Source organism: Oncorhynchus gorbuscha, linkage group LG10 (genome assembly GCF_021184085.1).
Source record: "Oncorhynchus gorbuscha isolate QuinsamMale2020 ecotype Even-year linkage group LG10, OgorEven_v1.0, whole genome shotgun sequence".
Classification (NCBI taxonomy): domain Eukaryota; kingdom Metazoa; phylum Chordata; class Actinopteri; order Salmoniformes; family Salmonidae; genus Oncorhynchus; species Oncorhynchus gorbuscha.
The window spans coordinates 27,501,669-27,517,747 of record NC_060182.1 but is presented as its reverse complement, the minus strand read 5'-3'; the positions used below and the strand labels follow the sequence as shown (position 1 = coordinate 27,517,747).

The window sequence follows — 16,079 nt, the reverse complement described above, 5'->3', positions numbered from 1 at the left end:
AAGTGCAAAGAACCGCATTTAACCATGGCAAGATGACTGGGAATGTGGCAGAATACAAACAGCGTAGTTATTCCCTCCGCAAAGCAATCAAGCAGGCTAAACGTCAGTATAGGGACAAAGTTGAGTCCCAGTTCAACATCTCACACACAAGACGTATGTGGCAGGGTCTACAGACAATCACGGTTTATAAAAGGAAAACCAGGAACACCGACATCCTGCTTCCGGACAGGCTGAACACCTTCTTTGATTCTTTGAGGATAATACAGTGACACCGATGCGGCCCGCTATCAAGGACTGTGGGCTCTCCTGCTCCATGGCCGACATGAGTAGGACATTTAAGTATGTTAACCCTTGCAAGGCTGCCGGCCCAGATGGCATCCCTAGCCGTGTCCTCCGAGCAAGCGCAGGCCTGCTGGCTGGTGTGTTTACAGATATCTCTCCCTATCCCAGTCTGTTGTCCCTACATGCTTCAAGATGGCCACCATTGTCCCTGCACCTAAGATAGGAAAGGTAATTGAACTAAATAATTATAGCCCCTTGAAGAGACTTGGCAAGGATCATATCACCTCCACATTACCTGCCACCATAGACCCACTTCAATTTGCTTACCGCCCCAATAGATTGACAGACGATGCAATCGCCACCACTCTTCACACTGTTCTGTCCCATCGGGACAAGAGGCATACCTATGTACAGTAAGAATGCTGTTCATTGACTATAGCTCAGCATTCAACACTATATTACTCTCCAAACTCATCATCAAGCTCGAGGCCCTGGGTCTGAACCCCGCCATGTGCAACTGGGTCCTGGACTTCCTGACGGGTCGCCACCAGGTGGTGAATGTAGGAAACAACATCTCCTCTTCACTGATCCTCATCACTGGGGCCCCATAAACCTACGTGCTCAGCCCCCTCCTGTACTCCCTGTTCACCCATGACTGCATGGCCATGCACTCCTACAACTCAATCATCAAGTTTGCAGACGACACAACAGTAGAAGGCTAGACTACTAACAACGATGAGACGGCCTACAGGAAGGAGGTGAGGACTCTGGGAGTGTGGTGCCAGGAAAATAACCTCTCACTCAATGTCAACAAAACTAAGGAGATGATCGTGAACTTCAGGAAACAGCAGCGGGAGCACTCCCCTATCCACATCAACGGGACCAAAGTGGAGACGGTGGAAAGTTTCAAGTTCCTCGGCATACACATCACTGACAAACTGAAATGGTCCACCCACACAGACAGTGTGGTGAAGAAGGCGCAACAGCGCATCTTCAACCTCAGGAGGCTAATGAAATTTGTCTTAACACCTAAAACCCTCACAAACTTTTACAGATGCACAATTGAGAGCATTCTGATAGGGCAACGGCACGGCCCACAACTGCAAAGCTCTCCAGAGGGTGGTGCGGTCTGCCCAACACATTACCGGGAGAAAACTTCCCGCCCTCCTGGACACTTACAGCACCGATGCCATAGGAAGACCAAAAAGATCATCAAGGACATCAACCACCCGAGCCACTGCCTGTTCACCCGAAAATCATCCATGTCAGTACAAGTGCATCAAAGCTGGGACCAAGAGACTGAAAAACAGCTTCTGTCTCAAGGCCATCAGACTGCTAAACAGCCATCACTAGCACATCAAAGGTGGCTGCCTATAGACATAGATTAGAAATCACTTGCCACTTTAAGGAAATTAAACACTTAAATAATGTCTCCGTATCTTGCATTATTATTATTATCATCTCATATATATAAACTGTACTATTCTACGGTATCTTAGTCACTGTAATTGTGTGTAAATATTGCGTCACCCATCTCATATGTATATAGTGTATTATATACTATGTCACTGTATCTTAGTCCAATGCAACTCTGACATATACAGTTGAAGTCCGAAGTTTACATACACCTTAGCCAAATACAGTGGGGCAAAAAAGTATTTAGTCAGCCACCAATTGTGCAAGTTCTCCCACGTAAAAATATGAGAGAGGCCTGTAATTTTCATCATATGTACACTTCAACTATGACAGACAAAATTAGAAGATAAAAATCCAGAAAATCACATTGTAGGATTTTTAATGAATTTATTTGCAAATTATGGTGGAAAATAAGTATTTGGTCACCTACAAACAAGCAGGATTTCTGGCTCTCACAGACCTGTAACTTCTTCTTTAAGAGGCTCCTCTGTCCTCCACTCGTTACCTGTATTAATGACACCTGTTTGAACTTGTTATCAATATAAAAGACACCTGTCAACAACCTCACACAGTCACACTCCAAACTCCACTAAGGCCAAGACCGAAGAGCTGTCAAAGGACACCAGAAACAAAATTGTAGACCTGCACCAGGCTGGGAAGACTGAATCTGCAAGTAAGCAGCTTGGTTTGAAGAAATCAAGCAATAATTAGGAAATGGAAGACATACAAGACCACTGATAATCTCCCTCGATCTGGGGCTCCACGCAAGATCTCACCCCATGGGGTCAAAATGATCACAAGAACGGTGAGAAAAAATGCCAGAACAACATGGGGGGACCTAGTGAATGACCTGCAGAGAGCTGGGACCAAAGTAACAAAGCCTACCATCAGTAACACACTACACCGCCAGGGACTCAAATCCTGCAGTGCCAGACGTGTCCTCCTGCTTAAGCCAGTACATGTCCAGGCCCGTCTGAAGTTTGTTAGAGAGCATTTGGATGATCCAGAAGAAGATTGGGAGAATGTCATATGGTCAGATGAAACCAAAATATAACTTTTTGGTCAAAACTCAACTCGTCGTGTTGGAGGACAAAGAATGCTGAGTTGCATCCAAAGAACACCATACCTACTGTGAAGCATAGGGGTGGAAACATCATGCTTTGGGGCTGTTTTTCTGCAAAGGGACCAGGACGACTGATTCGTGAAAAGGAAAGAATGAATGGGGCCATGTATCATGAGATTTTGAGTGAAAACCTCCTTCCATCAGCAAGGGCATTGAAGATGAAACATGGCTGGGTCTTTCAGCATAACAATGATCCCAAACACACCGCTCGGGCAACGAAGGAGTGGCTTCGTAAGAAGCATTTCAAGGTCCTGGAGTGGCCTAGCCAGTCTCCAGATCTCAACCCCATAGAAAATCTTTGGAGGGAGTTGAAAGTGCGTGTTGCCCAGCAACAGCCCCAAAACATCACTGCTCTAGAGGAGATCTGCATGGAGGAATGGGCCAAAATACCAGCAACAGTGTGTGAAAACCTTGTGAATACTTACAGAAAACATTTGACCTCTTTCATTGCCAACAAAGGGTGTATAACAAATTATTGAGATAAACTTTTGTCATTGACCAATTACTTATTTTCCACCATAATTTGCAAATAAATACATTTCAAATCCTACAATGTGATTTTCTGGATTTTCTTTCACTCATTTTGTCTGTCATAGTTGAAGTGTACCTATGATGAAAATTACAGGCCTCTCTCATATTTTTAAGTGGGAGAACTTGCACAATTGGTGGCTGACTAAATACTTTCACAATTCCTGACATTTAATCCTAGTAAAGATTAGATGTCTTAGATCAATTAGGATCACCACTTTATTTTAAGAGTGTGAAATGCCCGATAAATAGTAGAGAGAACGGTTTATTTCAGCTTTCATTTCTTTCACCACATTCCCAATGGGTCATTAGTTTACACACACTCAATTCTTATTGGTTAGCATTGCCTTTAAATTGTTTAACTTGGGTCAAACATTTCAGGTAGCCTTCCACAAGCTTCCCACAATAAGTTGGGTGAATTTTGGCACATTCCTCCTGGCAGAGCTGGTGTAACTGAGTCAGGTTTGTAGGCCTCCTTGCTCGCACACACTTTTTCAGTTCTGCTCACAAATTTTCTATAGGATTGAGGTCAGGGCTTTGTGATAGCCACTCCAATACCTTGACTTTGTTGTCCTTGAGTAATTTTGCCACAACTTTGGAAGTATTTTTGGGTCATTGTCCATTTGGAAGATCCATTTGCAACCAAGCTTTAACTTCCTGACTGATGTCTTGAGATGTTGCGTCAATATATCCACATCATTTTCCTGCCTCATTATAACGTCTATTTTGTGAAGTGCACCAGTCCCTCCTGCAACAAAGCACCCCCACAACATGATGCTGCCACCCCCGTACTTCACGGTTGGGATGGTGTTCTTCGGCTTGCAAGCCTCCCCCTTTTTCCTCCAAACATAATGATGGTCATTATGGCCAAACAGTTCTATTTTTGTTTCATCAGAACAGAGGACATTTCTCCAAAAAGTACAATCTTTATCCCCATGTGCAGTTGCAAACCGTAGTCTGGATTTTTTATTGCGGTTTTGGAGCAGTGGCTTCTTCCTTGCTGAGCAGCCTGCTAAACACGTGTATGTGACCAATAAATTTGATTTGAATCTTTCCTCTTCAACTACTGCTGGAGAGACAGACATTATCTACCATTGTCAAAGGTTAAAGGCGGTAGGTAGCCAAGCGGGTAATAGCGTTTGTGGTTCGCATTCCTGAGTTGACTAGGTGAAAAGTCTGTCGATATGCCCTTGCAGTAACGGGTTTCTTCTCAGGACGTGTGAATATACAAGATATCTGATGTGACTATAATTTCTTTGCATATAGTGAGGTTTTCTGGAATTGAAACATAAAGACCTACTGGGAACGCACTGTTTAAATCAACATTGTTTCCACATCATTACAATGAAACTACGTTAAACCAACGTGGAATATACGTTGAATTGATGTCTGGGGAATAATTTTTAAATTACTCACAATGGAAATCTGAAGGGGATGGACCTGAGAGAGTGAGAGAGAGGGAGAGAGGGCGAGAGAAAGAAAGGGAGAGAGGAGGAGGAGAGAGAGAGAGAGAGAGAGAGAGAGAGAGAGAGAGAGAGAGAGAGAGAGAGAGAGAGTTTTTGAGTTTTAAATACTCTTTATTGGGTCTGGGGGCCCACCACACAATAAATACTCATACAAAACCACAGTTACACATCAATTAAAAACACAACTCCAATTCCTCCTCCACAGTAACTAAACACAACAGCCTCTGAATACCCCATATACTCAAAAACAGATCGATATTGTTGACAAGTTTATAATATGCAAACTCAACCCTTAGTCTCGCTGCCAACATGCCCTCCAGCATTCCCACCACATCCACAGACCCCTGTCCCCGAATGCTGTTCTTTCTGGTCTTCCATATCACTAATTTTGCTGCCCCTAACACAAAATTAAGCAACACAACTACACCCTTTTGACTGAACCTGTACTTTGGCCCAAATATATACAGTTGGGAAGAGAAAACCTCTCCCAACGTTGAGAACCAATCAGTGATCAGTTGAATCATCCCAACCAACCTGGGACACAGTAAAAACAGATGTGCCAGAGATTCAGACTCAGCACAGAATGGACACCTCTCCCCCAACAGTAGGGTCCAGGTGTACCAGATGCATGTTAGTGGCTATAGCTCCATGTATTATCCTCCATTGGAGGTCAGCTGTCCTCTTATCAATAGGCAGTTTATATAATGATCGCCAACAGCCTTTTGGAGAGGCACCTGGACCAAGCACATCCGCCCACCTCGTTGATTTGACCCCTTCCAGGGAAGAGGCATGGGACACCTTGACACATGTTCTGTACATGGCCTTCTTTCCCACCTCCTTGAACTCCCCCAGCTCCGGGGTATCGAAGGAAAGCAGCATCCCCACATCCTCTTCAAATGCCCCTATCGCAGCACTAACAATCAGTGCAGGGAAAACATAATCCAGACCCTCCTTCCACCGATCAGAATTGGAAGTGTCAGTCACATACTTCAGATGAAGCACTGGCAACGAGTCGCAGACCTCATCGACGACCTTCTTCAGTAGGCGAGATGATCGGATCCCCGCTCTTTCTCCCAGCTCCTCCAACGATCTGCTCCTGCTCCGCATCAGATGACCCAGCTTGGTGCACCCCACGCCTAACAGGCATGAACGCAGGCTGGCTGAACCCAGAACACGGGACTGGATGGCAGTGTTATGAAAAAGAGGCTCTTCAAAAAGCCACATCCCTGGTGGCGTGCCGGCCTTACGGGACTTAACAAAGACTCTCCAAGCCTGCATAACAGACTCATAAAATGGAGTCAGGCCAGTCAAATCACCCCCCTCCAGCTTTAAGAGGAAAAGATGCTTGTCTAAGCCCAAACAGCCCGCTCTCCTCATCAATGTGTAGGCTGTTTCAGCCCAGCTCGAACAGTCTCTGTACAACAATCTCTGGGCTGCTTGGAGCCGGAAAGCCGTGATCCTAGAGGAAATGTCCACCAGGCCTTGCCCACCCTCGTGCAGTGGCAGGTACAGGGCTGCAGCTTTGATCCAGTGTTGTCCAGACCAGAAGAAATTGACAAGGGTCCTCTGAAGCTCTTGTATCAGACCCTTTGGTGGCTGTAAAATCATTAGTCTGTGCCACAGGGTAGAGGCAGCAAGATTATTAGCTACCAGGACCCTTCCCCTATAAGACAGCTGGGGTAGCAACCATTTCCATCTTGACAGTCTGGCACACACTTTCTCCAATACACCCTCCCAGTTCTTTTTCTGAAAGACATCAGAGCCTAGAAAAACCCCCAAAATCTTCATCCCATCTCTGCCCCACTGAAGCCCCCCTGGTAACCTTGGAGTGGACCCCGTTTGAAGCCGACCTGCCCACAGCGCTTCACTCTTTCCCCAATTGACTCTAGCTGAGGAGGCCCCCTCATACACCTTTAAAGTGTTTGAGAGAACCTTAACATCCTCAGCCCCTGTAATAAAAACTATCACGTCATCTGCATACGCAGACAGTGCTATCGTGGGACCCTTCATTACACCTGGCACAGAGAAACCAGTAAGCTTCGCTCTTAAAAAACAAAGCATTGGTTCAATCGCCAGACTATATAACTGCCCTGAAATTGGGCATCCCTGCCTGATGCCCCTTTGGACAGGGATGGGGCAACTTAAACCACCACCCACCTTCACCATACACGAGGCTCCAGCATACAGTAAATTCACCCAAGACAGAAAAACATCCCCAAACCCAAAGGCTTTCATTGTTTTAAACAGGTACTGATGGTCCACACGATCAAAAGCCTTCTCCTGATCTAACGAAAGTAAACCCACATTTACATCAGACAGTTTACAAATATCTAAAACATCTCTTATTATAAACAAATTGTCAACAATAGAGCGATCAGGTACACAGTAGGACTGGTCCTTGTGGATCAACAGTCCCAGATACTCTTTCAACCTGTTTGAGAGACATTTAGAAACAATTTTGTATTCTGCACACAGCAAAGCAACAGGTCTCCAATTTTTTATGAGAGCCAAATCCCCTTTTTTGGCAACAATGAAAGCACCGCACGTTGACAGGATACAGGAAGAGAACCCTCATGAAAAGATTCACACAGCACTCCATAAAAATCCTCCCCAATAGACCCCCAAAAGTGCTTATAGAACTCAGATGGTAAACCATCGATACCAGGGGCTCGGCCTGATGAGAGCTGCATAACTGCTGTGGACAGCTCCTGCAGTGTAATATCAGCATCCAATGCGACTCTCTGCTCAGGTCCCAATTGAGGAAGACCATTTAACAACTGTTCAGTACACAGAGAGTCACAATCCTCCGCCTTATAGAGGGCCGAGTAAAAATCCACGGCATGTTGACGCATTTCAATATCATCCGTAGTCACTTTCCCATCAGGGAGACGAAGGCAGACCATCTGTTTACGTTGAAACGTCGACTGTCCTAGGTTAAAAAAAAAAAGCACTAGGAGCATCCATATCCTTGAGGGAAGCGAAACGAGACCTAATCAAGGCACCCTTCACTCTTTCATGCAGAAACGACCTTAGTTCATGTCTCTTGTCCTGTAAGTTCATGACTAGTCCAGGGTCGTTCTGAGTGAGCAGCTTCAATTCAATAGAGTTGATGTCCTGTTCAAGGGCCTTGATAGTCTCTTTAACTACAATTTGAGACAGAGCCGTATACTGTTGACAAAATACTCGTATTTGGGCCTTCCCAACCTCCCACCATTGTCTCAAGGACTCAAAATTCCCCTTTATAACCCTCCATTTTTCCCAAAACAACACAAACCTGTCGCAAAACATGACATCATGTAACAATTTAACATTAAAATACCAGTAAGGTGATGACCTTCGTGGACAGGACAAATGAATATCAACAGAAACAATATGATGATCAGAGAAACCCACAGGAGTAATGACACACTTTCCCACCCTACTACAGTATTGCTCAGATACATACAACCTGTCTAACCTTGCTGCACTGACACAACCTTCATTAATTTTTAGCCATGTGTACTGCCTAACTTTGGCATTCCTTACTCTCCACACATCAGAAAGTTCAAACTCATTTAATAGGCCAGACAGGCAAGTGGCTGACCGCAGGTGAGGTTCTTCAGCGGTGCGATCAACAGTAAAATCCACTGTACAATTCCAGTCACCCCCTAAAACCATACACCCCTCTTGATCACACTGTCTTAAGGTTTCCTTTATTTGATCAAAAACAGCAATACGTTCTGTACCCTCATTAGGAGCATAAACATTCAACAAAACAAACAAAAAGCCCATAACATCCACCTTGACCAATAAAACCCGACCCTTGACAATCTCTGTTGTAGATACCACAGTCACCCCTAAGCCTGAGGAAAACAAGATGGCCACCCCAGTACTGAAATTAGTACCATGACTGAGTACATGCTGCCCCTCCCACCACATACCCCAGTCAACCTCATTTTCCTCATCACTATGTGTCTCCTGTAGAAAAACTACATTAAGCCTTTTCTGTTTTATTACTTCTAATACCCAAGCCCTCTTATTCCTGTCCCTTCCCCATTCATATTAAGAGAACCTACCCTTAGTACTTCCATATAGAAAAAAAGAAGAGAAAAGCAGAAGAGCCCACAGAGAAACCAAAGAGAAAAAAGACACCCTATGAAGCATGATCATCATCATTATTCTTTTTCTTCTCTTAACCTGAGCACGTTTCCCACCACCTTTTGCTGCTGCAACAGCAGTAATAAATTTCCTCAAGCGAAACCGCTTCTTCTCACTCAGCTGGTCTAACCCCACCGTCTTTTGCAACATCACAGCAGACCTCACAAACTTATCAACATCAAAATAATCTGCCAATTTGACAGATTTCCCAAAAGTCTGATCCAGAAACTCATTTACCTCCTCTAGATCATAAACTGAGTCCTCACCATCAGCTGTCATTTCCAAAGCGACATCCATATCCTTCTCTTGATCCTCCTCAGCTGAGACCACAGACAACTGACTCCCCTCTACCACATCCCTTTCAACACTCCCCACTTGCACCTCATCACTCGTACCAAGCATCTCCTCCACTACCTGGGAGACTAGCCCCACCTGAACATCACTACTCATAGTGGGCATCTCCTCCATTAACTGGGAGCCTAGCCCCACCTGAACATCACTACTCATAGTGGGCATCTCCTCCATTAACTGGGAGCCTAGCTCAACATGAACCCCAGCACTCGTAGTGGGCATCTCCTCCACTCCCTGGGAGCCTAGCTCCACATGAACCCCCTCCTTTACCCCAGCACTCATACTGGGCACCTGCTCACCAGTCTGAGGAACTGGCTCTTCAGATACATCCTTACCTTCTACAACAATATTTTTCTGCAGCATAACATTACCTTCTAATACAGGTTGCAACCCCGTGCCCTCAACAAGGATAACTTGTTCCTCAGCAACAGGTGCTTCTGGCTGCTCTACCGCTGTCAGCTCACCTCTCCCTACATCAGCGGGCCCAGGCATTACGATAACCACCTGTGCCTCTCCCTCTGCCTTCTCCCTTTTCGGGCAAGCATGTCGCTTATGACCAAACTCTCCACACTCAAAACACCGTTGATTACCCGTACTAGCATAAACCATATACAATCTATTGTCATACTTGATTTTAAACGATAACTCTAAAGTCTGCTCCGGTGAGTCCAAAAACATAAACACCTGTCGCCGAAATGACATTACCTGTTTCAACGCTGGGTGTTTGCAACCCAACGGGACAACCTTCATTGAACTGGCGAACTTCCCAAAGCGCAATAACTCGCGCTCCAATAGCTCATTTGGAATAAACGGTGGTACATTTGAAATCGTTACCCTTGTTGACGGGGAAAAAAAGCGGCGTAACTTGAATAAACATTCCTTTAAGAAGTACACCATACTCAACCATACGATCTACCAGACACTCTTCTTTAAGAAATACCACCACAGCTTTATTCATCCGAGATGCATAAGCAATATTCTCATATCCTACCTTCTCTCCTACGGCGACCAGAAAATCCTCCACCGTGACAGCAGCTTCAGTAACACACCTAAAGCCGTGCCGAAGTGACAGGGACGGCATCCCCATTCGGGCTGCCATCCCCGCCAAAATCAGGGTAGTTTTGATACGCAAAACAAAATACTTAATTCTACCACACAAAAATAATAATAACGTTAATCATGCACCAAAACAAAATGCCACCAAGAAATAGCAAACCGAAAGAAAGTTGTGAATACCTAACTCTCCACAACACACGCACTCCTTCACTCAAACAATTCCCAGCATGCACCAATCACTCCCAGCATGCAGAGAGAGAGAGAGAGAGAGAGAGAGAGAGAGAGAGAGAGAGAGAGAGAGAGAGAGAGAGAGAGAGAGAGAGAGAGAGAGAGAGAGAGAGAGAGAGAGAGAGAGAGAGAGAGAGAGAGAGAGAGAGAGAGAGAGAGAGAGAGAGAGAGAGAGAGAGAGAGAGAGAGAGGAAACATGGTAGCATTACACAAGCCCCTGGCTGGTGTTGGTAGTTTAGATAAATCTTCTGAGAAGATTCAACCCCACACTTACCTGACTGCCCTCACATATCGCTGCTGCATCCTCAGAATGTCCACAGTTGTGTGACCCCAGTCCATCTGAGCTGCAGCCAAGCAGTGCCTCTTCATTCCCAGAACATTGCACATCATCTAGCCAGATCTCCCCTCTGCCTTGGCCAAAGTGAGCCTGGTCCGGGGCCTCCAGCGCCACCCCACAGCCCAGCGCTCTACACACCACCTTGGCATCCAGCAGGTCCCAGTCATCATCACACACTGTACCCCACTGGCCTGCATAATAAACCTCCACCCTGCCAGAGCAGTTGTTTGGGCCATCCACTAAACGTACTCCTCCAGCACTGACTGTGGAGGCTGGAAAATAATTGTTTTGTCCCACATTAAGTGACTGGGTATTTACATGATAGTCACATATATAGGAACTACAGTGTATGATTGTCATCATGGAACTACAGTGGCTGGGCGAAAGTATTCACCCCCTTGGCATTTATCCTATTTTGTTGCCCTGGAATTAGTATTATTTGATTTACACAACATGCCTATCACTTCGAAGATGCAAAATATTTTTTATTGTGAAACGAACAAGAAATAAGACAAAAAACAGAAAACTTGAGTGTGCATAACTATTCACCCCCCTAAGGCAATACTTTGTAGAGCCACCTATTGCAGCAATTACAGTTGTAAGTCTCTTGGGGTATGTCTCTATAAACTTGGCACATCTAGCCACTGGGATTTTTGCCCATTCTTCAAGGCAAAACTGCTTCAGCTCCTTCAAGTTGGATGGGCTCCGCTGGTGTACAGCAATCTTTAAGTCACACCACAGATTCTCAATTGGATTGAGGTCTTGGCTTTGACTAGGCCATTCCAAGACATTTAAATGCTTCCCCTTAAACCACTCTAGTGTTGCTTTAGCTTTATGCTTATGGTTATTGTCCTGCTGGAAGGTGAACCTCCGTCTCAGTCTCAAATCTCTGTAAGACTGTAACAGGTTTCCCTCAAGAATTTTCCTGTATTTAGCACCATCCATCATTCCTTCAATTCTGACCAGTTTCTCAGTCCCTGTCGATTAAAAATATCCCCACAGCATGATGCTGCCACCACCATGCTTCACTGGATGGTATTCTCGGGGTGATGAGAGGTGTTGGGTTTGCACCAGACAATGCGTTTTCCTTTATGGCTAAAAAGCTCAAATTTAGTTTCATTTAACCAGAGTACCTTCTTCCATATGTTTGGGGAGTCTCCCACATGCCTTTTTGCGAACACCAAATGGGTTTGCTTATTTTGGTGAACACCAAACGGCCACTCTTCTGGCCACTCTTCCATAAAGCCCAGCTCTGTGGAGTGTACGGCTTAAAGTGGTCCTATGGACAGATACTCCAATCTCCGCTGTGGAGTATCTTTGATCTCTTTGTTGCCTCTCTGATTAATGCTTTCCTTGCCTGGTCCGTGAGTTTTGGTGGGCGGCCCTCTCTTGGCAGGTTTGTTGTGGTGCCATATTCTTTCCATTTTTTAAATAATGGATTTAATGGTGCTCAGTGGGATGTTCAAAGTTTCGGATATTTTTTTTATAACCCAACCCTGATCTGTACTTCACCACAACTTTGACCCTAACCTGTTTGGAGAGCTCCTTGGTCTTCATGGTGCCGCTTGCTTGGTGGTGCCCTTTGCCTTGTCATGTTTTGTCTTTGATTATCATGCCTTGTCCCTGTTCTTCTCCTTCTATTCGTTTCCCTCTGCTGGTCTTATTAGGTTCTTTCCCTCTTTCTATCCCTCTCTCTCCCCCTCCCTCTCTCACTCTCCCGCTCTCTCTTCTCTCTATCGTTCCGTTCCTGCTCCCAGCTGTTCCTATTCCCCTAATCAATCATTTAGTCTTCCCACACCTGTTCCCGATCCTTTTCCCTGATTAGAGTCCCTATTTCTCTCTTTGTTATTCGTTTCTGCCCTGTCGGTTCCTTGTCTAGAATTCACCGTGCTGTGTTTGTGTATCGCCCTGTCGTGTCGTGTTTTCCTCAGATGCTGCGTGGTGAGCAGGTGTCTGAGTCTGTCTGGTTCAAGTGCCTTCCCGAGGCAACCTGCTGTTCACCTGCTGTTCAAGATCGAGTCTCCAGTTGTCCTCTCCATTTCGAGTGAAAGTTGTGTTTTTTTGATTGTATTTACTTTACTGGATTAAAGACTCTGTTTTCGCCAAGTCGCTTTTGGGTCCTCTTTCACCAGCATGACATGCCTAGTGGGGTTGCAGACTCTGGGGCCTTTCAGAACTGGTGTATATATACTGAGATCATGTGACAGATCATGTGACACTTAGATTGCACACAGTATTATTTACACACTTTATTTAACTAATTGTGACTTCTGAAGGTAATTGGTTGCACCATATCTTATTAGGGGCTTCATAGCAAAAGGGTTGAATACATATGCACGCACCACTTTTCCATTTTATATTTATTTTTTTACATTTTTTGAAACAAGTTATTTTTTTTCATTTCACTTCACCAATTTGGACTATTTTGTGTATGTCCATTGCCTGAAATCCAAATAAAAATCCATTTAAATTACAGGTTGTAATGCAACAAAATTGAAAAATGCCAAGGTGGGTGAATACTTTTGCAAGGCACTGTACATTTGATGTTGTATTTTTATTAAGATTAAACTTAATAACAGAATTAGTTGCAAATCTGCTTCACTATACTTACTTCTATCTAGAAATCGAGATGCTCCTTCATTGGTGCAAACAACTACATGAGTGGAAAATAATGATAAACATACAATGAGGTAAAGATGTTATATTGTATTGCCATGTCAAAAGTCCTGTGTCTGTGTGAGTTGATAAGAGATGGACGCGGACGTGTTTCAGTTCTCATTTGCTTTTAGTTAACAGATTAATTGGTAAGCAAAGTAGACCAGGATATTAGTAGTCATATACCTCACAGTGCTGTTTCTGAACTTCCGCAAAGCAATAGGGTGTTTATACAATGGAAATGTTAGTGAGTAGAGTCACTATTGTCGATTAACCCGATAATATTAAATAAATTATTATTTGCTGAGAACCTATGCACAAAACTACTACATTAAATCTTAGAGCCCTGTGTAGTAGTACACACAATATGAATTGTGCATTAAGTATTTTGTGAAACACACTATTTGCTCATATGGGACAAACACATTCATAAATAGTTAACATAAATATTAATAAATAGTATTGTTAAAATACAGTTCGCTCACCTGCAATCACAAATGCTACGTACCACTTGTGCTTGGGTGTAAGAGTCATGATCAACGTTGAGAATGAGTGTATTGTCATGTATGAACCTTTTTATAGACAGATTTTGTTACCTTTTGTTGTGTGTCACCTGATTCCTACAAAGAAAAAAACTGATATCTAACAAAACGTGGCATTTATTTATCACTGAATACACATTATATAACACCCGTGAAGATTACTATTTGAAGAAACCACATGAAGGCATCTTCTCTAGGAATAAGACTAACACACTGTTTATCAGAACGGAATACAAGATTTGGAAAAAAATAATGAATTTAATTGGGAAATGGTTGTTTCAGAGCCAAATGAGTATGTTCAAGGTGCTTTCCTCTTCCCACTTTCAATTCCTTGAGAGGTAGGCCTGTTTCATGATAGACAGTGGGGTGGGGTCACTTACTTACACCTTAAAAGGAAACTCCCTTTTCACTAAGGACCCAATTCTAAATTAGGATTCATGCACATGCATTATGTAAATGAGAGAATAAAGCAGGGGGAAAACTATTTATTTAAAAAATAAAAAAATAATGCCATCCGCAGTTACTCAGTTCAAGCCCGTCATAAAACGCTTTATGCAAAGTGATGCGCAAATTGCGTGTTTGTCACGTCCTGACCATAGAGAGCCCTTATTTTCTATGGTGAGTAGGTTAGGGCGTGACTGGGGGTTTACTCTAGATTATTATTTCTATGTGTGTTATGCAGGTGAATGAGGACCCAAAAGCGACTTGGCGAAAACAGAGTTTTTAATCCAGTAAAGTTACTTTACAAACAAAAGGCATAATACTACTCGTAATGACGAGAACAGACTGGAGACTTGATCAAGAACTGCAGGTTGCCTCGGGAAGGCACTTGAACGTAGCAGACTCAGACACCTGCTCACCACGCAGCATCTGAGGGAAACACGACACGACAGGGCAATACATAGACACAGCACGGTGAATAATAGACAAGGATCCGACAGGGCAGGAACGGAAAACAAGGAGAGAAATAGGGACTCTAATCAGGGAAAAGGATCGGGAACAGGTGTGGGAAGACTAAATGATTGATTAGGGGAATAGGAACAGCTGGGAGCAGGAACGGAACGATAGAGAGAAGAGAGAGCGAGAGAGTGAGAGAGGGAGGGGGAGAGAGAGGGATAGAAAGAGGGGAAAGAACCTAATAAGACCAGCAGAGGGAAACGAATAGAAGGGGAAGCACAGGGACAAGACATGATAATCAATGACAAAACATGACAATGTGGGGCTTCTAGTTTTGTTTGTCTATATTGATCATTTTGTATGATTCCCAATTAGAGGCAGCTGGTAATCGTTCTCTAATTGGGGATAATTTTTAAGGAGCATTTTTTCCACCTGTGTTTTGTGGGATATTGTTTATGGGTAGTTATATGTCAGCACTCCATTGTCGTCACCTTCCTTTCGTTCTTGCTTTATTGTTTTGTGTGTTTCTAATAAATAATATGTGGAAACCATATCACTCTGCAGCTTGGTCCGATAATTATTCCAGCGAACATGACAGAATATCCAACCACAACAGGACCAAGCAGCGTGCCCAGGAGGAGAGGGTAACATGGACTTGGGAGGAGATTCTGGACAGGAAGGGATCCTGGACTTGGGAGGAAATCCTGGCAGGACAGGATCACCTTCCTTGGCGGGGGGCGCAAGGAGAGAAGGGAGGACAGCGACGACGCCAGGGTTTGCATCCACAGAGAAAGCCCACATTTTGGGGGGGGTGGCACATGGGGTCATTGGCGGAGCTGAGGAGTGAACCAGAGCCAGTCTGGGTAAAGAGGGAGAAACTGGAGGTGAGTGAAAGGAGAGAGTCAGAGAACGTCAGAGAGGAGTGGATGGAGGTATTGGAGGAGAAAGAGCGGAGAGAGTTGTTGAGTTGGTGGGAGATGCACGACAGTTGCCCCAAGGGGCGTGTCATCAGTTTAATGCCACCTGAGTGGCTCCCCATACTCGTCCTGAGGAGCGTGCTA

The 16,079-nt window shown here is 44.4% G+C and overlaps 1 protein-coding gene across 1 annotated transcript in view; it reads right to left on the bottom strand.

The window, feature by feature from the left end:
* Nucleotides 1–14,113, bottom strand: part of LOC124046861 (deleted in malignant brain tumors 1 protein-like) — a 31,795-nt gene extending 17,682 nt beyond the window's left edge. The window contains exons 1-4 of the mRNA XM_046367650.1: nt 14,065–14,113; nt 10,862–11,196; nt 5,550–6,411; nt 4,766–4,789 (exon numbers count right to left, since the gene is read on the bottom strand). Coding sequence (XP_046223606.1) covers nt 4,766–4,789; nt 5,550–6,411; nt 10,862–11,196; nt 14,065–14,113 — 1,270 coding nt within the window. The remainder of the gene's footprint in view (nt 1–4,765; nt 4,790–5,549; nt 6,412–10,861; nt 11,197–14,064) is intronic.
* Nucleotides 14,114–16,079: the final 1,966 nt, after the last annotated feature.